We start from the raw sequence: 26080 nt of genomic DNA, 5'->3' as shown, positions 1-26080 counted from the left end.
TATTTAATTTTACTCCCGCCTCCTCTTTACAATACTGCTATGGGAGTCTATCAAAGATAAGGAATACGTCGGAGGACGCAGTCCCTTCGAAGAACAAGTTACTTTCTTACCTTGTAACGTTCTTTCGATGGGATGTTCCTCCAACGTATTCCTTATCGCCCCTCCCATCCATCCCCCGCAGTAAAACTTTCCTTGTAGTTGCAGTTTATGCTCCTTCAAGGTTAATAACCAATTCATGCAAAGTAATTTCAAGCTTCAAAACGGAACTGAGCAACGGACACTGCGCGAGTCTATTTATACGCATGATGACTTTGGCGCTGATACGGAGGCTGCCGAGGGACACCGACTCGAGGGATGTCGATGCACAGCGCCCTCTACTGACATTTTTTTCAGAGGCCAGCAAGCTGGGATGGGTATCATCAAAGATGAGGAATACGTCGGAGGAACATCCCATCGAAAGAACGTTACAAGGTAAGAAAGTAACTTGTTCTCCTCTAACCCAAAGTCTGTCCTCTGGGTCATACTGCCCTCATCCAATGACAGTCCTCTCCCTAACCTCCACCCCTGGTGGCCATCTTCAGAGTTTTACCGCACACTTCAATGTTATAAGTGCCCAAGTTGCTCTCTGAGCTAATTTTGTGTTTTTTCAGATTTTTAGCCAAAATGGTTTTGAATTTTTACCAATTATGTTTGACAAAGGACAGAGACCGGCATCATGGATCTGCTACTGGTGAAGATCTTCATCCACCGTCGGATCGTCATTGAAGTTTCGAGAAGGCCCGGCCTTGGGCCTACTCTGCGCCTTTCAACCATGAATGAAGAGAAGGAAAGTCGAAGCCTCTTCAAACTCTGCGCGACGTGTGGATTAAGGAAGGTCTTTGTGGAAGATCAGAATGCTTACATTGCCTGCATCCGGACCACGATTTGGAGTGATGCAAGGTGTGCCGGGGTTTCTCAGAGAAAACCAAAAAAGACTGCTACAGCAGACTGTCATCGTGGCTCAAGTCAAGCAAGGCCACTGACTCTGCCCTGGGGCAGAGTCAAGCCTCATCTAGGACCTGCCGGTCCGATGAGTGAACTCCCTCAGGGAGGAGGTAAAGATCCTTTGAGGACACCAATTACGTGGACCAGTGGGCTCTTCGAAAACTGCAGATACTTTCTGGTTTTGAAAGAAAACGGGGGGGTCTTGAGGGTGTGGGGGGAAGTCCGGCAATCCTAGATCTTCGTCATCTCAACAAGTACTTGAAGTCCCAAATGTTCTGGATGGTCACTTTGAAACATGTGCTCGGCCAACTGAAGCAAGGAGATTTTCCGATGTCGTTGGATCTGGAGAACGCCTACTTCCACATCCCCATTCACAAGAAACACTGCAAGTTCCTGCGGTTCGTAGTTCGAGGTCAGCATTACCAGTTCAAGGCTCTGCCTTTCGGCCTCAAATCGGCCAAAGGGTGTTTATAAAGTGCCTGGCCCCGGTGGCAGCACATCTTCGTCTACATGGCATCCACGTATAGCCCTACCTGGACGACTGGCTGGTGCGTTGCTGCTCACTCGCTCTGACGGGCGAACACACATCAAAGACTGTACATCTGCTGACGGAGTTGGGATTCTCCATAAACTATCCGAAGTCTTGCTTGACGCAATCACAGGACGCTCTGTTTCTAGGTGCCGACTCAACACAGTGACGCGTTTGGCTTTGCCCTCTGAGGAGAGGATAAGAGCCATATAGTGCAAAGTACAGTGCTTGTTGTCGGTGCAGACGGCGATGGTTCAGTCCATCAAGTTGCTGCTGGTCCTGATGTCCTCCTGAAGCCGCCTCGTTCGCCTGTGCAGACTTCACATGAGACCTCTCCATGAGTTTCTGGATGCGAGGTGGATGCAGGTGTCGGGAACTTTGCAGACCGATGTCGCTCAATGACAAATGCAGCAAATGGGGCCAGTCCCAGATCGATCTCTTCGCGACGGCAGTGAACACCAAGTGCCAACGGTTCGCAGGCATGTTCCTTCAATCCAGGAGCATGGAGGACACGTTCCCGTGCGCCTTCCCTCTGTTTCCACTCCTCTTACTTTTGATCAACGCACTCAGTGCCACTGCAGGATAATACCTGTTGCTCCGGCATGGCCGAGCCAAATCTGGTATCAGCACTTGAGTCTGTCAGTAGACCCGTCCATCTGGCTGTCGCGGTCCCTGGACCTTCTTGCCAGAGAAGGGCAGGAGGGGTGCCATTCTGCATCATGACCCGGAGTCTCTGAGCCTGAGGGCATGGCTCTTACAGCTCTAGAGTATGAAGGTTATGCTTTACCTGCAGAATGTAAGGACATTCTGGCTAGGGCCAGAGCCTTGTCAACTTTGAAGTGCTACGGGCATAAATGGAAATGCTTCTCTGTGTGGTGCCGGACTCAGAAGATTACCCCTCTGCGTGTCGCGGCTCTGCAACTTCTACCATACTTGCTTTCCTTGGCCAAAGCGGGACTGGCTGCATCTCGCCGCCATATCCAGGTACACAAGATCCCGGGGCAGACCTTCGCTGTGGTCTCACAGGCTCGTCAAGGAGTTCCTCAAAGGACATTCCCACCTGTCGAGGTCCCTGCCCCGGCTTGATAGCTCAGTGTTGAGCGCCCTTCGAACCTATGCATCAGGCCCTGCTCATATTTCTCTCGTGGAAGATGGATTTCCTCGTGGCTATTACCTCAGCCAAGCAGGTTGGTGTGATTCAGGCCCTGTTTTGCAGGCAGCCTTACTTGTCTTTTCACGCTTCAAAGGTGGTGTTGTGTACACACCCAACTTTTATGCTAAAGGTACTGTCGGAGTTCCAGCTCAACGAACCTTTGGTGTTACCCGTCTTCTTTCCTAATCAGTCGTCGCTAGCGGAAGGGCCTTGCATTTGCTGGACGTTGCTCGTGCCTTGAAGTTCTACGTGGCACGAAAAATAATTTTCAGAAGACTTCCCAGTTGTTAATCAACTTTACAACTGTAACTCAAGGAACGGCCTTGTCGAAGGCTTCCATCTCCAGGTGGCTCTCCGTCTGCATCATTCACTATCATCGACTGGCTGGCAGGCCGCTGCCAGGCTGGCCAAGAGCCCACTCCACCAGAGCCATAGCAGCAACAACAGCGTTTCTCTGTGGTGTGCCCCTGCTTGACATCTGCATGGCTGCTACGTGGAGGTCCACACACACGTTCACAAGGTTCTACTGCATCGACAGGGACTCCAGGGCAGAGTCCTGAGTTGGCCAAGCGGTGCTACGCAACCTGTTTGTTTGCGGTGAGTCTGTTCCAGAGGTGAGTGTTTATTGCTTCTGTTGAGCCTTGTCACCTCCCGTGGTTGTGCATATGTACAGCTTTGTAATCGTTATTTATGAGCATGTGAATCCATGTCAGACCCCATGCTGGAGAAGTTTTAAGTTAATTACCAGTAACTATTGTTCACCAGCATGGTTCTGGCATGAATTCACATGCAAACCCTCCCGCCTTCCCCTCTGTGGCTCTTCTTGGCTCCTACAGCCACTTTGTCCTTACCAAATCTGAAGATGGCCACCAGGGGTCGAGCTTGGGGAGAGGACTGTCTTTGGATGGGGACAGTATGACCCAGAGGATAGTAATTGGTTTAGAGAAGAAATGCAGTTTTAAAGTGAAATCTAAGCTGTTTTTTCCTTTGCAGAGGATTCCCAGCCTGACGACGGGGAATAATCCTGTGCATGTGAATCCATGCCAGACCTATGCTCGAGAAATAGTTACTGGTAAGTAACTTAAACCTTTTACACAGTTACTCCCTTTGTGTGCTTCGTTGCACAACCTCATACAGATTTTATTTTTCCCTTTTTAGATCTCATTGTATTATGATGGAGAGTTTCTCTTCCCTTGAGAATCCAGGTCTTGTTTGCACATTTATTGATATCTTTGGGGACGTCCCCGATGACCCGACCAGGAGGTTTCTTATGAAGGGTTTAACATTTATGATGAAAACCCAGTCTATCAAGACCCAGAGTGGGATCAGGCGGAGGACCAAGGCTCGTGGCGCACACCGCCACATACCTCTGACCCAAACATCATCGGCGAAAAAGGAGCACAAGACTTTGAAGCCACTTAACCAGATTATGGCTAAACCTTTTCACCAGCGCGGTGGCTCCAACACCTGCCGGTCCTTTAGTGGCCAATCCCCCGGCTTGCCCCAAGGTCAATGCGGCCAGGGCTCCTATGGCAACTTCCAGTACCACGAAAACAGGCTCTTGTAGGGGCAAGGGTAGAGGCAGAAACTCCACTCCCAGAGGCTCTCCTACCTCCACCTCCAAGTGACGTGCCGGTACGGGTCCCCTCTCACGGTTGGGGGTGGCCTGTCTTCATTCATCCACACTTGGGAGGGAATCACTTCAGATCAGTGGGTACTAAAGACTGTTGCCGACAGGTATTTTATTGAGTTTTTCTGACCACCTCGCTACCACCTACCAAGAAGCAGATACCTGTCGCCAGAACACCTGCGCATCCTGCTGGAAGAAGTTCAGGTCCTGCTGGAAAAGGGCAACATCGAAGTCTTCCCCTTTCTCTAGGTAAACAAGGGTATTTATTTAGTGTACTTCTTGTACCCAAAAAGGATTTTACCATGCACCCTGTTTTAGAACTGCGCTCTGCAAACAAGTATGTCAAACCTCAAAAGTTCAGGATGACACTACTTCAGGAGGTAATCCCACTGCTGCAGCAGGGGATTACGTGGCCACATTGGACATGAAAGATGCATACTTTCATATTTCAATGTTGCCAGCGCACAGCAAGTACCTCAGGTTAATGATAGAGGACACCCACTATCAGTTCAAGGTTCTCCCCTTTGGCATTGCCATTGCCCCAGCCCCAAGGGTGTCAACAAAGGTATTGGCGGGTGTGGCGGCTCACCTGCGCAGGCAGTCCATCCCAGTCTATCCTTACCTTAGCGACTGGCTCATAACAGGGGATTGGTACGGAACATGCCAGACAAATACCCAGAAGACTATAGATCTCCTCTTAAACCTAGGAATCCCTAGCAACAAGAAGAAATCCAGTGTAACCCCCAGCCAGCTCACTGTTTCTGGGGGCTCTAATTCAAACAGATGATGGGCTCGTCTTTACTTCCAATGAGAGGGTTCAAAACATGCTGTTCCAGAACCCTCACGATGTAGCCGGTCCCTAGGTGACCATACTAACTAGTTCCTCATGCTCGTCTTTGCATGCATCCCATGCAAGAATGGCTCTCGAGCCAATGGTGTCAAGCCAGCGGCCAGTGGGATGATCTAGTGGTTGTATCGGCAGCCCTTGTTCAGTCTCTGCATTGGTGGTCAAGGGGAAAACCTTTTGCAGGGAAAAACCTTCACCACCCCCGCAGTAGAAGCCACTCGCCACAGACTCCTCTCTGTCGGGTAGGGGGAGGGGCTCACCTCCTTCAACAGACATGCGTGTGGTCTCTAATGGTAGCGTCCAATCACATCAACCTGTTGGAACTGCTAGCAGTGTTCAAGGCCCTGAAGGTTTTCCAGTCACACCTCCAGGGGAAGATAGTTCTAGTCCTCACGGACAGTACCACGGCCATGTACTACTTGAACAAACAAGGGGGCACTCCCTCTCTAGGACTGTCCAGACTGTACCAGAACATCTGGAAGTCGGAACTCCAACACATGTTCCTCCTCTCACAACACGTTCCAGAGGAACTCAATCATCTGGCAGACGTACTCAGCAGAGACTTCGCCCCCACCAGTAGAGGAAGAGTGGCAGCTGCAAGAGGACATTTACTCCACATCTTTGCAGAATGGGGCTTCCCAGAGATCGACTTGTTCGCCACCCTGGAAAATGCCCAATGTCCTGACTACGCCTCCAGCTACCCACAGAACCGCTCCAAAGGGGGAACGGTCTCTGAATAACATGGTCTGGGAGATTTCCCTACGCTTTTCCCCCAGTTCCTCTTCTCAACAGACTAGTGCACAAGATGCACCAGGAACCAGTCACGATGATCCTGTTGGCCCCGATATAGGCCCGCTAGCCTTGGTTCTTCCATCCCATGGCAATGTCAGACTCACCTCCCAGGAAGCGGGCATGCCTGTACAACATGCTGTCTCAAGATCAGGGGAGACACTGCATCCATGCCTCCAAACACTCAACTTAGCAGCTTGGCTCCTGAAGTCCTAGAGTTTTGGGCACCTTCAACTCCCTCAAAGATGCATGGACATACTCGGAGAGGCTTGTAAACCTACCACCAGTGATTTGCTACTCTAGTAAGTGGAAGCGCTTTGTTACCTGGTATAATTCCAAGGGCATCAAACCTATGGATTTCTCTCCTAAAGATATTGTTCTGTACCTGACTCTCCTGTTTGATTCAGGACTGGTTTTCAATTCCCTAAAGGTCAATTTAGCTGCTCCTTCGGCATACCCCACGTCTCAGAGCAGGGTTTCGTGGTGGAAGATTCCTGTGATTCCAAGCCTTGATGGGGCGGGTAAAGAGACTTCACACCCCTCACAGCCTCCCGCACCTCCACCCCCCCCCCCCCCATCTCCAACCGAGCTCCTGGATGGGACCTGAATGCTGTTCTTACCAGACTAATGGGACCTCCCTCTGAACCGTTGCAGAAGGCCAGCCTTAAGGCACTCGGCTACAAGAACGCTTCCTAATGGCGATCACCTCTAGAAGGAGAGTTAGTGAACTGCAGGCCCTTTCAGTTCCGGACCCCTTCGTCACGATTCACCAAGACAAGGTGGTTTTCCGCACACTCACGCTTTGCGCCCATATTTATCTCAACCTTCCATGTAAACCAGGCCATATGATATGGCATTTATAACGCGCCTATACACAAATGTTTCAAGGCGTGACGAGGCAGGTAGGGGGAACAAAGGGAAGACAGACAACGATCCTACTAGGCCAGGTGTCATTCAGATCGCGCAAGTGCATGGGAAGAGGGTAAGGGAAAAGTGCGAGGAAGAAGGGAGAAGGGAAAGTGCAGTACATGGGATTGAAGAATAAATAAGATGAATAAAAAGGCCAACTGGTGGCAAGTGCAAGGTAAGTGCAGGAATCAGTGCTGGTAGGGGGACTGTAGGGATACAGAACCAGTCCCCAGGTGCAGGGGTTGCCAGGGAGGCAGTGCAGGTGCGCAACTGGCGGGGCCTGGGCCCGAGATCAGAAAGGGTGGCCAGGTAACCAGTGCAGTTTCAGCTGGGAATTCAGCAGGGGAGAGGGGGAGAGAAAGCAGAAGCAAAGAGGAAGGTTTTGAGTTGCTTCTGGAACCGGAGATGGTTCTCCTTGAGTTTCAGGGAGGCAGGAAGGCTGTTCCAGAGGGAGGCCCCTGCCGAAGAGAGAGCTCTACCACCAACTCGTTGCTTGGAGAAGTGACTCACGCTGAGGGAGTTGGAGGCGGATGAGCGAAGAGCTCGAGAAGGAAGATATTTTTTTAAAGTTTTTTTTTTATTAATTTAGTTGAATACATCAACTTTTCAATATAAACACATTTGACATATTTAAAATATTACGATCATATAATACAATACATAATTAGACATCACATTTTTTTGATTAAAAGAACAATGCATTCATTTGAATCACAGTAAAATCAACTATGTCAGCAAATAACACCAATTATAGAGCTGGAATATAGAAAGCTAGAACAATGTTGAATCAACAACCTTGTACGATTTCAGTTGAGTAATCATTAACTCACAGATCTTGTGTATCAGTGGTTTCTAGAGTATCTATAGTGTCTAACTGCATTGAACGTAAAAAGTGTACTGTTGCAAGCTGTACTGCCAATGACTGAGAGCCGAAGATAAGGGCCCAACATTGTCTTTGACCACAGAAAGCATATGTGGCACAATGTTTATGAAAATGTGTTTGTATTTTGGAAGACAGCATGGGACATTGCGTGATGAGAGGTTCTAGGGTTTCGGAAGTTTCCGGTGCATTGCAAAAACAACATATATTTTGATCTCGGCAGAAGTTTTCTGGTGCATAAGAGATCTCTCGCTTGCCATATGTGAAGGCGAAAATGCAAAATCAACTGTCGATAATATGGAGAGGGAGCTTTACAGAGATAACGTTCCATAGTACCTCTTGATTTTGGTGGAAAGTGATGGCTGGTGGCATTTATATATGTGAGGCATTGCTGTTGGTTGGCAATCCAGGCCATTTGAGCAATGTTTTGTTTGGCCTTGTCCGGATTTGTTATCAAAAGTTCAATGTTGACATAAGCATGATCCAGTATCTTGTATGTTGATGTAAGCCAGTCTCGAAGAAAGGTATGTTCTGTACTGAACATATAGATGGAGAACGTTCTAAGTAAGGTATCTGTCTGTGTTGATATAATGCATTTTCTCAGAAGTGTTCATTCTTTCCAATGATAGATCGAGGACAATGGATTGATTCCCAGCTCGCATCGTATCCAAGATATTGGGATGCATTGAGGCAGTCGTAGTATTTTTCGTTAGAATTTGGCTTCCCATTTGTCTAGGTTGTGCGGAGATATTGGAGGGGGGGGCCTGTTTCCAGTCCATATAAAATTGCTGGTGTAACTTTCATTTTCCAGAAAATGACGGCCGGTGAGATAGAAAATTTGCCATATCTGGCCAGAAGAATGCGAGTCTGGGACATAGACGACAAGAGTTTGGAGTCTATGAGGTCTAAATGTTTTGTGAGAACCGGTTCAAAGATCATGCCCAGATATGTATAGGCAGGTACGATCGACAGATTGACATTGTCGATAGACCAATGCTTGAGTGTATGAATTCCACGATGGGGATTGTGAATGACCACTTGAGTTTTAACTGTATTCAATTTGAGTTCATTTTCTAGAATGTAGGAGTGAAAGATAAATAATAATATTTGAAGCCCCGCAGGCGTTTTAGAGACTAACACAATGTCATCAGCGTACATGAGCGCTTTTATCGGTATTCCATTTACTCTTGGGGAATCAGATGTAGCCGCTTTAAAATTGGTTTTAACGTCCTGAATGAAATAATTGAAAATGGCGGAGGCCAAGAGACAGCCCTGCTTTAGGCCACACGCATTGGGAATTGGTTTTGAGAGCAGCCTATTCAAATTAAGCCTAATTTGTACAGAGGTGAAAGAGTGAAAGTGATAAATGATACCAGATAATGTAGATGGACAATTATCTCTGGCTAGTTTGGTCAGAAGTTTGACTCTGGAGATCGAGTCAAATGCAGAATGTAGATCTACAAACGCGAAGTACATCTGTTGTTTTTGTGCGACATGTTGTTGTTTTATAGCATTCAGAAGAAACAAGTTAACTGCTGTACCCATGCCTGCAACGAAACCTGATTGGCATGGGTCTCGAAGTTGATGACATTGGGTCCAGGCAGAAAAATCACACAGGACAAGTTTTCAAACATTTTTCATGGGGTATCAAGGAGGGCAATGGGTCTGTAATTATGGGGGGAGGAGCGGTCACCCTTTTTGTATATGGGCACAATAATGGACGCTTTCCAGGATGCAGGTAGATTTTTGGTAGCTAATATATGTTGGAAAAGTTGATCTAGAATTTGTGCCCACTGATCGGGATTGTTCTCTAACACAATATTATTCAGGCCATCTGGTCCAGCTGCTCTCGAATTATTGCCCATTTTGATGTACGAGATTAATGTTTCAATATCATAATTAAGTGACCATTTGCACTTGGTTTGCATGTGTTAGTCCAGGCTATCATACAAGGGATCGGCATATAATTTGGAATAGTACAAGACCCATTGCTCTTCCTTCACTCCGTTGGCTTGAGCAGCCAACTGGTGTGCACAGTTGGTGTGATTTAGAAACTTCCAGATATCTGCAGAATTCTTTGCTATAAGAGTGGTAAGCATTTTCTCGCTATCCTGTTGAAAAAGACTGGCTCTATGAGATCGTACCCAGTTCAGGTACCTGGTTTTGGCCTTTTTAAGGGCGTCAAAAAGGGATATATGTAAAGATGCGATCAATATATTGCGTTCTTTTCTGTAGCTCGCTCTTCTAAGCTTAAGTTCTTGATCAAAGACATGTAGGTGGATAACGGGTTTAGATTTGGCAATTATGATATTGTTCTTAAATTTCTGCAAAATGCTAGTGTAGTCTGAGTGCATATTATCTAAGGTCATGGTCTTGATAGCAATGTTGAGATCGCCAAGTTTGGTGGGATTCCAAGAAAAACGAGTTTTTGCCTGGTTGATCATTAGGGGTAAATTATACCATTGTCTCTGGGAGTTAGTGGACCACTCTGATCTCAAGATTACAAGAGATAGTAGGTTATGATCACTATACATTTGAGGTATTACAGTAAACATGTTGAATGTCACGGTACGGGTTGATATCAGAAAAAATATAATCAATTGTACTAACAATACCATCTCTGTGCCAAGTGGTGGCAGCTGGAATATCTCCAGGTACTCCCCCATTAATCATTTTGAGATTGCGTTCAAGCATGAAAGAGGACCATGTCCAGGCTTCTTGGGTGGCAGCTTTGTTTTTGGGATGGATACAGTCCAAATGTCAGTCGCCACCTAGAAGAGTGGGCGTGATTTCTTTAGAGAGAGCAACGGTCTCTAGCAGATCAGAGTGCTTCTAAGAACACAGAATTTGTAAGTTTAGCCGTGTTTCGGTAAATGTTAAACAATGCAATATTTCCCGTTGGACTAGTAAGTTTCACAAGTTGTATAAAAAGATTTGAAGCTGAGCCATGGTTGTAATGAAAAATGTGAAGAACAAGCTGCCACCAATAAACCTGACATTGGTCGCCCTTTATCACCTTTTATGGCAGGGATTAATGCAACAGTATAATTATCCCAGACTGGGGGCTGAATAAACCAGGTTTCCTGGAATGCAAGAATGTCAAATGGATGTGAAAACAAGGCAATCGATTTCTGAAGATGAGCATGACCTTGTGTGTTCCAGCTACATAGTCTGACTGTGTGAGTTAAGGATTTACAATTTGAGATAGTTGTCTTTTTGGTAGGTATATATGTGCGTGTCTTAGTAGCAGAGCATACAGACTTAGTTGAAAATTGATTCATGGGAGCAAATAGGGTTTGTAGCCTGTCAGGATCTTGAGAGATAAGAAATCCCATGTCAAACAGTCGGAATTTCGCGTTACAGATGGTTTTTGCAACTATTGCTGACGGGATCCATAATCGTACCATGGTGAAATCATTACCAGCAATGAACTCTACCAAGTCAATATCACTTGTGGTTATATTTTCCAGCTGATCAACGTCATTGAGAATGTTCAAGATAAACTGTTAAGATCATAAGGAATGAAGAGGGCAAATCGAGATCAAACCCATGCTCCCTCACCCCAGGCGCATATACAGAAGAACAGCAGGAAGAACAAGGAGCGCACTGATCATTTGAACCAGGCCCCAGCGCACCCATGGGTGACAAACATGCTGAAAGACACCCACTCCACCAACATTGCAACTTCCATGCTACATTAGAATAAATGCAGCAATACCATAATCTACAAAACACAAGAACCCCTGTTTAAAGGCTGCAGATGCCTATAGTAATTAACATGAACTAATTGCACAGTGTAAAGCCATGTTTCAGGAAAATCACAGCCAAGTGCATTTTGCCTCACTGAACACCAGCCGTGCTGACTTCATCAATACTCCTCGCAAACCCAGGAACAGCCAAGGTCGCAGAGTGAGATAAGATTGCAGAAAAATATTTTTTAATTCTCAACAAATACGAAAGCCACGGCAGAACTTCCAGAGCCCAGTGTGTGTTTTTTTTTTTTTCCTTTTCTTTCTGTGGGAACGAAAGACATTTTTGCAAGACTCGGACACCATTTGAAACATAATTGTAACAAGAATGGCTCAGCTCTGGCCAATGAACACTGAGAGCCCAGAGGCGAAAAAACCTGTTTCAGCTAAAAACTGATGGGAACAAGTTCATAATGCAACAAGTTAGAATTAGGTAATGGGGGGGGTGGCGCAGCTAAACCAACCCACTGACGCAAAAGTCCAATGTCCAATTATCAGGCTCTCTATGGGCTACATAGGTAACCTATTACTTAGCAGCCAATAACAGGAGGAGATGGGTTTCTGGGAGCTGATCCAATTCTGTGAGGTCAGCCTGCAGTGTGATTACAAAGCTGGCTTGCAAGCCAGCCCCGGGGGAGAAGGCGCCTGGACTTTCGATGTGCACGAAGCTCTGCGTGTTTGTTTTTTCTTTTTTTGCTGCCCATGAATAAATGCAGTTTGGAACATGTGGCTGCCTGCTCGGGTCTCTGTTGCATTTGTGTGGGCCATATGGGAGGTGTTGGGGTCTCCCATAGCTGCTGGCCCCCCACAGACCTGGTGGGGGTCCAGCTTCTCCCCAACAAGAGGAAAATTGTTTCCTCAACATTTCATGATAAGCAAATGACTACTCGAGCCTGGTTGTTTCGCTATCTGAGTTGGGTTAGAGACGTTAAGGCTGGTCAATGGGTCGGAGTGCGGGATTGAAGGCATCGTTGGTGGATGAGAGGACGCTCTGTCATTCAAGAAAGGAACTGTTGATCTCAAGACCCAAGGAACAGAGTTGGATTTCGCCATATTGATGTTATAGGTTTCTGCTGGATTTCGTGTGGTTGATGTGATTAAATCACTTTGCGATGGAATGGCAAGCTTGGATTCCAGGGAATGATTGTCCAAATGTGTGTTTGTAGATTTTGCAAAAAAGGCATCTATCAGGGATTTCATCTGTGATGCAATCACATTGGTATCTACAGATTCCTTTTGTAATATTCTGGAGTCCATCGATTGAAGGTTTTCTACGACGGGTGTGGTTGCTGGAAGAGAGACTTCTTGGGCACTGGTAATAGAAGGAAGATTTGGAGCCGTAGGTGGTATTGATGGGCCTGGAGCTGTCGGCACCAGCTGTTTGGATTTGAAGTATTCATCAATCATTCCTCTCACATGATCGCGAGAAGAGGCATCAAAACTGCTACTGGATGAGGGAAAGGTTGCTGAACTGGGCTTGACGATCTGCTTATGATTGCACGAGTGGTCAGGAGCCCTATGAGCATTAATAGGCAAGGCTTCACTTGCAGCAGAAGGCGGAAAACTAGGTGTTGCGTCTTCCATGGCATTGAGCAATTTATTCAATGGAGAATATTGCAAATTGTGAATAGTTGGCTGAGCAGCGTCTTTGACCGCATCTTCTAGTGGAGATATTTTATTGTGCTTATTTGCGCAGGTGTCTTATGGTACGGTTGATGACACTGCTTTAAAAAAAGTAGCAACCGAGTTTTTCGGAATTTTCGGCATGGCCATGTTCTTAGATTTCTTAATCAAGGCCAGATATTTAGGAAGAGAGAGTTGAAGGTATTGCGGCCCCAGAAGGCCTTGTGGACAATGCAGAGGGTTTTGAACTTAATCCTCGCAGCCACTGGGGGCCAGTGCAGAGATTTCAGTCCTGGAGAGATACAATCCCTGGGCTTGAGGCCAAGGACAAGTCTCGCAGTCCTGTTCTGGATAAGTTGCAGAGGGCGGAGAGAGGAGGCAGGCAGATTTAGATAGAGGCTGTTACAATAGTCCAGTTTAGAGAGAACCAGGGCTCTGTGGACAGTGAGCTTCTGGGGGAAGGAGAGGAAAGGAAGAATAACTCTGAGGAGGTGCAGCTGGTAGTGTGACTTCTTAGAGACGTCAGAGATGTGAGGAGAGAAGGAGAGTGTGGAGTCTAAGATGACCCCAAGGTTTTTAGCCTTGCAGGTGGGAGCAGGAAGAGTGCCAAGAGAGGACGGCCAGAGAGCTGCAGGGAAGGAGGGAGTGGGTGTGCCGATGAGTAGAATCTCAGTCTTACTAGCATTAAGGCCGAGGTCATTGGCGGCACACCACTCCTGGATGGCAGACTGGCAGTTGGAGATGAGTGAATGAGGAGGAGGCCAAGGGTAGCCTGCAAATGAGCTGGGTATTATCCGCATAGCACTGAAAATTGGGGCAGAGAGCGGCGCGATGCAGTGGGCAAGGAGTGCCAGGTATTGGTTGAACAGCCAGGGAGAGAGGTTAGACCCCTGGGGGGACACCACATGTAGAGAAAATGATATCGGAGAGGAAGGACCCAAGTTGGACCTGGGAGGGTCGGTCGGAGAGGAAAGAAGACAGCCACGCCAGAGCCTGACCAGTGATACCCAGGTTATCACGTAGACGATTGAGCAGGATGGCATGGTTGACGGTATCAAAGGCAGAAGAGAGATCAAGCAAGATGAGGATGCACAGGGTGTTTGAGTCGAGGTTGGAGAGCAGGTCTTCACGAATGTTCAGGAGAGCAGTTTCCGTGCTTCTGGCAGCTCTGAAGCCAGACTGATGGTCATGAAGACAACTAACATTCAGTGTGGCGATTAAGCTGGGAGATGGCCAGTTTCTCCAGGAGCTTGCCCAGGAAGGGAGTGATGGAGATTGGGTGATAGTTAGCCGGGCATGAGGGGTCGGCAGAGGGTTTCTTAAGAAGAGGGTGCACAAGGGGGTGCTTCAGGGGGGATGGGAAGACTCCAGTGGCGAAGGAGTGATTGCAGAAATTAGCCAGGGCAGGAGCCAGGGATTCGATTTGTGGTCCTTGATAGTTTTGGAGGAGCAGGGGTGAACCTGTTTCGACGAGACTTTCATAGATCAGACTTGTTTAGAAACCTCGTCTGCAGAGAAAAGGGGAAAGGCAGAGACGGACGGAGGGAGCGAGCGAGGGAGGGAGGGAGGGACGGAGGGGGGGGGGGCTGGCTGCAGAAGGGCCAGATGAAGGGAAGGGAATAGAGGGAGGGAGGCTGTAGGAGGAGAGTGAGGACAGGATGTCCTGAGTTTTTGAAATGAAGTGAGAAGCCAGTGCCGTGCAGAGGGCCTGGGAGGGGACAGGAGAGGTAGAGACTGCGGCAGGTTTGACAGTTCCTTGCAGATTTTAAAGCGTTCAGCCGAGTTGTTTGATGCCGCAGAGATGCGGGATTGGATATGTGCTCTCTTCTTGGTGAGGACGGAGAGTCGGTATTGCCTTTGTCGCAGGCGGCAGGCCAGTTTGTCAGAGGATGAACATGAAACGTGCCATTTCCTCTCGGCCACCCTGCACTTGCGTTTTAGAGTGACTAGGTCAGAGTCATACCAGGAGTTACACATGGCTTTGCCCTTCAGGCGGATTCTCATGACAGGGGCAAGGATATCAAGAGTATCAGATATAGAAGAGTATAGCGTGGAGATGGCTGTGTCAGGGTGAGAGTCAGCCAAAGGGGGAGGGAGGGGTGAGAAGGTGGCAGAAAAGCCTCGACTGACACACGCTTCATGGGTCGGATGACCGAGAAAGTCGGTGGCAGTGATGGAGGTGGCTTGGCCTAAAGGGTAGGGAGGTTGAGGTGGGAGGATGGGAGAAAGTGATCACTCCAGGAGAGAGAAGTGGAGAGAGGGGCAGAAAGGGGAAGGTCTGAGGAGATCAGAACATCGAGAGTGTGCCCTGCAGAATGAGTCGTGCCAGAGGGGAGAATGGTGAGTGAGAGAGAGTCGCAGAGGTTGCGAAAGAGTCCAGAGGGGGGATAGGAGGCATCCAGGTGGATTTGAAGTCTCCAAGAAGGAGGAGTTGAGTAGTTAAGGCCAGGAGTGAAGAGGAGAGGTCCGCCCACTCAGGAAGGAAGAAATCTGACCAGGTGGCCGATAGATAGTAGCCACAGTAAGGGAATGGATAGGGGAGAGAGAGAGAGAGAGAGAGAGAGAGAGAGAGCGCCTGCAAACGAGGCATTCAAAAGAGGAGTAGGTCTGTGTAGGAGTGACAGAGGCAGGAATCCACTCGGGGAAGTTGAGGGCAACACCCCCACCAGGGCGGTTGGGCTTGGGAGAGGAGAGGATCTTGTAGCCGTCAGGGAGGAGTGTGTTGAAGCTAGTGACACAGCTGGCCGCGAACCATGTCTCAGTGAGACCGAGGACATCGAGGTCAAGTTCTTCAAGAAGGCGGCAGATATCGGAGGAATGTTTGTCAGCAGAGCAAGTGTTAAGAGTGGCAATGTGGAGAAGGTTGCCATCCTTGAAGGCCTTCAGGGGAGGGGTACAGATCAGGGGTACGCCATGCGGAGGTGTGGAAGGACCCGAGGGTGGGGGGGGGCAGAGAGGGAGAGGGAGGGGGAAGGCAAGGTGGTCAGGGAAAGGGGAGGGGGGACAGCTGGAGAAGAAAGGAAGTTGATGAGGCGCGGGAAGCGTCTATCAAAGAGGTGAAGGTTGGCCTGAGGGCCTTGGACCAAGACGGTCCCATTAGAGTAAACATTAATGATGACCTTAGAGGAAAGCAAGGAGGACAGGAGGGCGTCCCAACGGGTGCCACCATTAATGGGTGAGGAGAAAGGAGAGAGCACCAAGACCATATGAAGGGTCCATAGATCAGGAGAGGGCACGACAAAGAGGATGTCGGTGAGAGCTTCGTTGGAGGAGGCACTGGTGTAGGTGTCAGCGATAGGGAGGCCTGGTTTGGAGACAAGGATGTCCTTTTTAAACTTCTTCCTACCAGATTTAGTGAGGAGAGCAGGATAGTCAATAGAGAAGCAGTTAGAGAAGATAGGAGAGACAGAGAGCACCATAGAGTTGGTGGGAGAGGAGGGGGTGGAAGGAGAGGGGGAGACACTTGCGCAAGTAGGCAGAGAAGAAAGCGAGCGGTAATCAAGTTGCACAAAAAAGACAGATTCTCAGAGATGAGGAGCTTACAAATGCGTAACTTTAGTGCCGGTGAGAAGCCACCTAAGTTTGAGAGTCCTGGAAGGGGAGAAAAGGCCTAGTATTTTACAATATAGTACATGGAACTACCCACCTTATTCCAGAACCACACTAACGTGGCAGAAAGGAGCCTCGACACACTAGATGTGAGGAGAACGGTAATTTACTATCTGGAAAAGACAAAACCACTGAGAAAAACAAACCAGTTCTTCATGTGTGGCAGCTGGTAGAGAGGGGGACCCTGTCTCTAAGTCAGCTATTTCCAAGTGGATCGTAAACTGCATCACACTGTGTTACACTCTTGCCAAGAGAGATCTACCCTTTACGCCTAGAGCTCTTTCGACTCTGGGCACAGGGGCTACCATAGCATTAATTGCAAATGTTCCTCTAGATTCCATTTGCAAGGCAGCAACCTGGAGTTTTGTACACACCTTTACACAACACTACTGCCTAGATACACACTCTAGGTCTGTTTCTCAGGTGGGACAAGCGGTGCTAAGACATCCCTTCACACATCCCACCACCATCTGTGGGTGTTGCTCGCTAGTCTATGCACAGCATGTGATTCTAAGCAGATCCACGAGCATCAGAAGACATACATTACTCACCGTAATCATATATATATATATCATATATCTGATGATTGTATCTGCTTAGATTCACATGCACCCACCCTTCCTCCTCTCTTGGAGTAAAAGGAACATAACCTCTTACACCTTCTCTCTTCTGTACTCGCTCACGCAGACTATAAATCTCCCTCCCGGCAGAAAAACGTCACGTTAGGGATATTGTTACAGTCACGCCCATGTCGACGTCCCTTTCGATCTTCGAAAAAAACATGCAATACTGCACGATTATCACTAGATGTCAGACTATCTACAAAGCATGTGAATCTAAGCAGACACAATCATCAGAAATACGATTACGGTGAGTAATGTATGTCTTGCCACTTGTTCTGTCTCTCAACCTAGACTACTTCATGTCGCCAGTCTTTACAGCTGAAAGAGAAATGTGGAATGTAGGTTGCATGCTATTTGGCCATCATGGAGCAATCTTCCTCCCCCCGAATCGGTTTTAACAAACGGTTCACCTGCTAGTCCTATAGTCCTTTGAGTTGAAAGGCAGATAGATGATGCCTCTGTTTCAGCTGCCTGGCCACTTGATCAGTTGGGAAGTGGTCTGTAGGATTAGCTGCATTGCGATTGTCTATGAATAGCCTGATGATTTTCTGCTGTAGAACGAGATGGCCAATGTTCTAAAGCTATATTTTACCCTTGACCAAACTGTGATCATGGTCAAATCACTTAATCTCCCATTCTGTTCCCTGATCTTCTGAAATGTAAGCTTGTGAAAAGGGAAAGTCCATTAAATGCTATATTGAAAAATGTACTTCAACATAAGCAGCCGAAATCTACAAGGTTGTATGGTACGACTTCTCTCTTTTTCTTCTCTTTCAGGATTTCCCCCTTTCCCCGATGCCCGCTCCTCTGTGGTGCCAGGGGAGGATCCTCCACCATACTCGCCAATGACCAGCCCAGATAGTGGGAGCACCCCCATGATCACCTGCCGGGTCTGCCAGTCGCTCATCAACGTGGAGGGAAAGATGCACCAGCATGTGGTGAAATGTGGAGTGTGCAACGAGGCGACGGTGAGGACCTGCTGTGCCTTTTTACCCTTATGTTTGTATTGAAGGTGTATCTTCTAGACATGACGGATCGCCCCTTTGTTTGCATTATCACCAAACAGGGCTGGATTATTAATCACTCAAAGGGTTTGCTTAACCATTGGGGTAGTCTGCAGCATCTCTCCTGGGCTTTGTTTCTCATGCTACGGATCTGGTTTATAACTCCTGTAGGCCCAATTGGCACTCCCCTGGATAATTGTAATTATCACCCGTCATGGGCACTGTATAAGCATAACCACCCCTTTGGCCTTCCCTTATCACTCTCTCTACCTTGCACCAGGGAGCTTCCCATTAAGCCAAGATTCTGCCCTTTCTCCATCTGAGGCCTTACTTTTTTTCTCCAGGGGACTTTTGAAACGTATGCTTGCTTTCTTATTTTGGAAGTCTGTTTCATCAACTTAAGTGCCCAACTGATTACTTAAGGGCTTCCTTTATTTCTCCAACACCTACTTCATTGCCTTCATTGTGCTATATCAGGCTGACTTACCAATACTTGTGCTAGCAGCGTAACCAGCGATTTTTATTCTTTTTTTAAATTTATTTTTTATTGCGTAATATTCACCACCCACATTTTTCAGTGCAGAATATCAAATGCAAGAAATGAATCTACAATATTTAATTGAAAAGGGTACAGATGATAAGTTTGGAAAAAGGGATACTTTATGGTGGGGTTGGGTGTCAATTAGGGGTTGTGTGGTGTCTCCCTCGTATTTTGCTGTTGCTCCGAATTTAAAAACGGCACCTTCAAAAAGGAATCATTTGGGAATGACAAAATCAGGGGTAAAAACCCATGTAACAGTTGGCATCAGAAGGAAAACCTACAAGCTACAGCTAGATCCTACAAAATAGAAGGGTGAGGAGTATGAAACAAAAGTGGCATGTATGGAGTCAATATTGTGGCTATTTCAATTATGTTCTACAAAGCAAAACATTTTCAACTAAGGAACTTTCAGCCCTTTGCAAGTCTGATGCTTTCAGGAAATGACTTGTATTGCTTTGGCACAATACGGGAACATTCTTTTTGGATTTGGAGATCAGGGCAAAGTCCAACAGCCTCCAACCTGTGTTTAATGTGCTGTTCATACAGCTTGATAGTTATGTCTCCTATTGTTAAGGTGGCTCTGATAGTAAAAGGGCTGGTTTAAGGTATTCAAAGATTTGTAAATGGCAACCTTTGGTGGAGACTGCAAGGGTACAGGGGCGGGGGGTGAGGGAGGGGCACACACCACTGAGGATCCTAGGCAGTTTCACTGCAGGTTCTTACGGATGGACCTACAATTCTGTTTTGTAAGAGCAGCAGTGGACTGCGTCCTATGCTTAAAAATAGGCTAGCATTAGTAATGACACCTAGTGAAAGCTGGGATGGCGCAGCAGAAATGGAGCAGTGAGGACAGTGCAAAAAATGCACTGTGCTCGTGGATGGCCATGTTTGTGGCTTGGATCTTTTGGAGAATAGGGAGAGTGGTTTATAAATTGATGGTATGATCTGAAATGAAGCTGATGGGAGTATTCGTTTGGTGAGTGCCATGTCCTCTCCAGTAGAGGAGACCGATCATAGCCTGAAGTCTGACGCTATGGATGCTCGATGTGGTTTCTGTGGAGTGTAAATTAAAGTACTTCACCTTGCACATGTCAGGCATTAAGCAGATATTGTGAAAGAGGAATGGGTAGGTGGCAGAAATTGAAGTAGGCAGTCAAGTTGTCTGGTGTAGCTCATCAAATGTCCACCTCTTTTAGCTGTGTGTAGCCAAGGTAATTAATAATCTTGAGGTGAAGGTGGATTTTCTGGAGGCCAACAAACTTGTTCGAGTTTTGTCACCTAGGACGAACAAAATAATTGAATCAGCCCTACAAATAAGGGGTGTATCAGCCACTGTTACTCCCTAAAATGGGTAAATACTCCCTTAACCACTTAAGAGGAATATTTAATGTGACATGCTATAGCACTGGGCCTGCCTGCTGCTGAGACACTGGTAATTGGGACTCTGCCTACTTGCTGTAAGTGGCAGCCCTGCAAGTGCTCTTTGGCAACCTTCCACGCCGTAAAGCGCAGAAGTAGAACTTAGCCTTTAAGGAGAGAAGTAGAATTTATGCTTTGAGACCCTGGAAAGGGTGGCATAGGAACAAAGGAACAGCCCATTAGTCTGTCGCATAGAACCGCTTGCAAGCCGACTCAACTGCTTTCAAGACATTTTTTAGTTTTTGCAAGATCCATAGAGCAGCCATTGGCATTGTTCTTGCCATCCCAAGAGACGCGGTATTCATCATCTTTGGAGGGTTAGAATTACATAGTACTTCATGGCGTGCTATCTGAGTCAGACTACCCTACACAAAAACACCCAATATGTTAGTAATGAAAACCCTTATGGTCAGTCTAAGAATTGAACACGTTAAGATCAAAACATTAATATAATTATTTCTGAAAAATGTAATTCCCTCTTTGGTTTGAACTGTGAAATTGAGAACCAACCCTTAAAATCCTCAAAATCCTTATCTGGAAGTATGTTTTATAGTGAGTTTACAGGAGGGTTGGAGTTTTTGGTTGGGAAAAACCGGTCCCCTGCGCACCGTTTTAGTTTTGAATTGAATTATTGCCTGCAGCCTGGCACATGGTTAGTCAGAGAACCAAACTCCAGGGTTCTCAGGATTTTACATACTGGGTGAGGTGAAAAGCCTTGTTAGTTGGCGCTGGCAGTTTGTGGTTATCATCATGATAACCACGAACTGCCAGCACCAACTAACAACAAGGCTTGTCCCCTCACCCATGTTTTATAGTGAGTTAGGAAAAGTTAAAACCAACATCTGTGGTGAAAGTAAGACCAAGAATGTGGGGACTTCAAGTCCCATAATGACATAGGTACTTGGACGAGGAAAAGGAGCTCAGAGGCACAGAACTGCAGTATGCAGTCCAGTGTTCCTGACAATCTACACCTGAGCCGGAATCTTGACTTCAAATCCCCCTCAGGTGCAGACCAAGAAAAGAAGTGACAGTAGTTGTAGTAAAAGTTATCAGCGACCGTGTATGCAGCAGTGGCAGAGAGCCGAGGACGCCAGGGACCAATGCCATGTCTGTAGCGGGTGATGGTGCTGAGAGAGTCGTGAGAAGGCGAAGCCCAAGTTGGAGGCCACGCAGCAAGAATCGCTGCTGTTGCAGGTTAACGCATGGTAGAGAAGCACTCTCCGCTCCTTGTGCCTGTCTGCGGTGGCTGGTGTGCACCGGGAAGCGAGAGGAGCAAAGTGGGCTCCTGTTAGGGAAGGCGCGAGTCATGGGACTGCAACTGGAGCTGCCAGAAGCTTCTAAAACTTAAAAACCGAAGCACATGGAAGTGGCAGCGGGATACACCGATGCGCAGTCAGAGACCAGTGAGTTGGTCTCTGGCAGGTGAACCGGGGGCGCTCTGTTGTAATCCGCTGACAGCTTGAAGAACTTTTGAATACAGAACTAATGAAAAAGTGTTTTTGGCATAAAACTTGTATGAAAAGGAAACAAGAAGAGAAAGTTTATAGCTATCACTACCCAAGTAACAGAAGTGCGATATTTAAGAAAGACTGTGACTACCATTGCCCAAGCAAAGAAGGGGCAGTATTGAACCCAGGGCATAACCACCATTGCTGCAGTAAAAAGGGGGCAATATGTGAGACTGACAACCAGCATTTTCTAAGCCAAAGAAGGGTAGTTGAAAGAAAAAGGGAAAACTGCTTACTTGGAGAGAGAAACTTGAATAAAAGACATTACCAACAATTAACCGTTGTGATAGCGAAAATCCAAAGGTGGCAGAAAAGTGGTCCTCCTTGTGGAGAGTGGCAAGGGAGGGAGGAATATAACCTGCATTGTATATGGGCAATCAAACAGTGGAACAAACTGCATCTATGGGTGCTGTATCCCTATGGAAGAAGTTCTGAATCTTACTGTTATTGAAAGTCAAAGACTTCATGTTTTCAAGTAAACCACACTGCAGAGTAGTTGTAGTGTTAGGAGTTTCATCCTGACCGGCAAGTCACCAGGAAAGGGATTGTTGGTGGTAGTCCTGGCAGGTTAGTGAACCAGGAAGAAGACCTTGAAGTACTGCATTGTGGTGAAAGGTTGTGGAAAGAAGTTGGCAAAGTGACTAAAATGTTTGAACTGTGGTAAAACCATCCTGACAAAACATTGTTGTGTATAAAGAAGTGTGTAGTAGTCTTTTTCAAAGAGATGAGAAGTTATATTGAAGTATTCATTGGAAGAGTGCAGACAAAGACTTTTGGTTCGACAAACAAAAGCCTGTGGGGACTTTTTGATTAAACTTTGTTTGATCATAAAACGATCACAACGCCAAGTGAAACCCTCCAGGAGGGAAGGAACATTGTGTTTGAAACAGAACTTGTCTATTGGGAGAGATCTTCCTGTTAGATTTTGAAGTAGAATCTGATCACTGGAAGTGAACCTTATCCTTTGAAACTTTTATTTGGACATTCTACCTTGATCTTGGGAAATGGGATCTGACCCTGGTTACAAGAATAGTTGGTTATAATTATTATTTTTGTTGAATTTGAACAGCAATATAAATACCTGAAACGTTTTGTTGTATGTGTAAGGGTGAGAGACAGATACCTTTTTGTATTACAGTGCTTTCCTTTAGTCTTACACGTTTACCTCCTCCTCATTCTTTGGTAATGAGGATAGGCTATCAAGGGCTGTGAATGTGGTTCAGTCACAACCCAAACAGCCAAGTACAACAGTTCACTCAAGGTTCTATACAAATATTTCGAGGGGATTGTGTCCTCCGACGTATTCCCTATCTATGACGGTAATCACCACAGCTGTGCTGATTTGGAAAATCTTTCGGCGTCTGTGTCCTGCGTCGATGACGTCGATACGCCGTCCTTGAGGACCTCCTCCGATGGGCGACGTCACCAGATGTTATAAGTCGGACGCACGACGCCCGTAGCCTGTTCCGTTTTTTCTGCGAACGTGTTCGCTTCGGAGATCTCGGCGCGCCTCGATTCTTTGGAGTTTCTGTTCTTTTGGTTCTTCGAACCTGTTAGTTGTGAAGTTTATCGGGATGTCTTCCTCTTCTTCCACCCCGCGTCTGGGCTTCAAGAAGTGTGGGGAATGCGGGTCAAAGATGTCGGTGACGGACTCGCAAGACGCCTGCCTCTGGTGCCTCGGGGGAGGCCCACGACACGGATGATTGTGTGGACTGCCAGTCGCTTACGCCCAAGGCCTTGCGGGAGCATAAGAAGAAGCTTTCGGTTGGTAAGGTATCCAAGCCCAGGAAGTCGAGGTCCACTGGGCTTTCGTCGGACGATTCGAGGGGCGACTCTCTGCATCGTTGTCATAGGTCTCAGGGTTCTCGGTCCCGGAGTGGGTCCTGCCACTCCTCCTGCCTCTTCGAGGCACTCCCGGAAGCGCCGTCATCGGTCGCCTTCCTCATCCGAGGACTCCGCCCGTCGGCTGGTTGCTTATACAGCAAGCATGCGACTGGAGGAGAAATGGGCTTCCTTCGGTAAGAAAATGTTGACGATTCTTGAATCACAGGGCACCAGTCCGTCCGCGCTTCCAAGTGGGGTCGGGCGTGACCGTACTAGAGACCCCGCTCATACGCCTTCGAGCTTGGGTGGGCGGCACGATTCACGGGAAAGGTCCCGCTCGGACAAGGGGAATCGTTCTAGTCATGCCCTTTCCAGGTCCCGGTCCTCGACGCCCTCGAGACCGTGTGCACCTGTGAAGTCTTCGAAGAAGACGTTGACGCCTGTGGTGCCGAGGTCGTCGAGGGACTCTCTCGAGGCTCTGCCTCCGAGTAAGTCGTCGGCGCCCAGGCTGTCGAAGGACAGGCTCTGGGCTCTGCCCTCGAGGCCTGTGTCGAAGCTGTCGATGCTGTCGAAGCTTCGAGGCTGTTTTGTCGGAGGTACCCCTCGGCACGGTGGAACCCCCTAGAAAGGCTCTGGCCAAGGCCAGACATGTTTTTGTTCCCCATTCTGTGCCCATTTTCCACCATCTTGATTATATTTCTGAGGTGGATAAGGGTTCTGAAGATGGGATGGTTCCCGATACGGTACCAGACGACATTCTCTCTGGACATAGCCAGATGGAGGACCTGCGTCAGTCGCTGCACGACGCCAATGGTCTGGACACCTCTCCGGAGGTGGAGTTCTGTAGGCCTGAGCCTGGTACCCATGCCGAGTCCTCGTACCGGCGCCTTATGTCGAGGGTCACCGAGTACTTGGGGTGGTCGGCTCCACCAGGGGATTTTCTGCAGGATGACCTGACGGATATCCTCGATCAAGGTCCACCAACTGACCCGGTACTGCCGTTCCATATGGCTCTGCAAAGGAGGGTGGCAGCGGCTTGGACTGCTCCAGAGAGTCTCCCGGCAGTGGCCAAGTCTTTGCCACGAAAATACCGCCCATTCAGTAGCGACCCCTGCTACTTGACCACGCACCCCACTCCGGAGAGTTTGGGGGTGCAGGCGGCGACGGCCCCTGCAAAGCAGGCGTTGTATCCTACCATCCCTCCTGATAGGGACGACGAGCGTTTTGATGGTTGGGCGAAGAAAGTGTTTTCTTCAGGGGGTATGGCTCTTCAGGCAGCCAACTCTGTATGTGCCTTGTCACGTTTCACGCACACTCTGTGGAACTGTGTTTCCTTAGCGGCTGAACATATTCCCGAAGGGGACGAACGCAATGGTTTTCTTGCTATGATACAGGATGGCAAGGAATGCCATGTGTGAGGCCGTTCAGTCGGGTCTGGACATGGCAGATTGCGTCACCCGGTCCATGGCGGCAAGCACCGTAATACGCAGGCTTGCGTGGTTGCGGAAGTCGGGTTTGCTCCTGATGTGCAAGCCAGGCTCCTCAACATGCCCTTTGATGGTGTAAATCTTTTTGGCAGCAAGGCTGACGAGAGCCTTGAGAGGTTGCAGACCTCAAAAGCGTCAGGGAAGTCGTTGAGCGCTGCAGTTCGCCAACCTCTGCCTTTTCGTCCTAGGGGACAGCAATGGAGGGGAGGATCCTATATTACTCACCCTTTAGTACAGCGAGAGGAGCTGCTAATCAAAGGGGCCACTGTAGGAGTGCCACAGGTGGAAAACAAGGTACTCGAGGTGCCAAGGCCGCTCAGGCAGTTGCCTCTTTGCCCTCAGGCAACGCCGCAGCCGCTTCAGCTCAGTCATGAGGCCATGTCCCATGGTTCGCCTGTTGGGGGAAGGCTGGCGCAGCATTTTGTAGAATGGCGTGCCATTACTTCAGATGTGTGTGTTCTGGAGATCATAGCCCACGGTTACTGTCTTCCCTTTCGGCAGAGGCTTCACGACAATCCAACAGGGAATCTCTCTTTGAAGAGTCCAGATTCGCTCCTTGTGCAGGAAATTCAAGCCCTGCTGGAGAAAGGCGCCATAGAACTGGTGCCTGTAGTGGAGAGGAACAAGGGATGGTATTCCCCTTATTTTTTGATTTCGAAGAAAGACGGGGGATTGAGACCCATCATGGACTTGCGCGGTTTGAACAAACTCCTCAGGAAGGACAAGTTCAAGATGGTTACTCTTTCTCAAGTCCTCCAGGCCCTTCAACTTCAGGACTGGTTGGTGTCTCTCGACCTCAAGGACGCTTATTTTCATGTGCCGATCCATCCAAAGCACAAGCAGTACCTGAGGTTCGCGTTTGGCGACTCGCACTTTCAGTTTCGGGTCCTGCCGTTCGGATTGACCTCCATCCCGAGGGTCTTCACCAAACTCATGGTAGTGGTGGCAGCGCATCTCAGGAAAGGGGAGGGA

The 26080-nt window shown here is 48.0% G+C and overlaps 1 protein-coding gene across 1 annotated transcript in view; it reads left to right on the top strand.

Annotated features, from left to right (window-relative positions):
* Positions 1–26080, top strand: part of PIP4P1 (phosphatidylinositol-4,5-bisphosphate 4-phosphatase 1) — a 350016-nt gene that overhangs the window by 130354 nt on the left and 193582 nt on the right. The window contains exon 2 of the mRNA XM_069633725.1: positions 18103–18293. Coding sequence (XP_069489826.1) covers positions 18103–18293 — 191 coding nt within the window. The remainder of the gene's footprint in view (positions 1–18102; positions 18294–26080) is intronic.

Source organism: Ambystoma mexicanum, chromosome 13, assembly GCF_040938575.1.
Source record: "Ambystoma mexicanum isolate Mex_15411 chromosome 13, UKY_AmexF1_1, whole genome shotgun sequence".
In the NCBI taxonomy this organism is placed as follows: Eukaryota; Metazoa; Chordata; class Amphibia; order Caudata; family Ambystomatidae; genus Ambystoma; species Ambystoma mexicanum.
The sequence above is the reverse complement of the archived record's forward strand: the minus strand, read 5'-3'. Positions and strand labels throughout refer to the sequence as shown.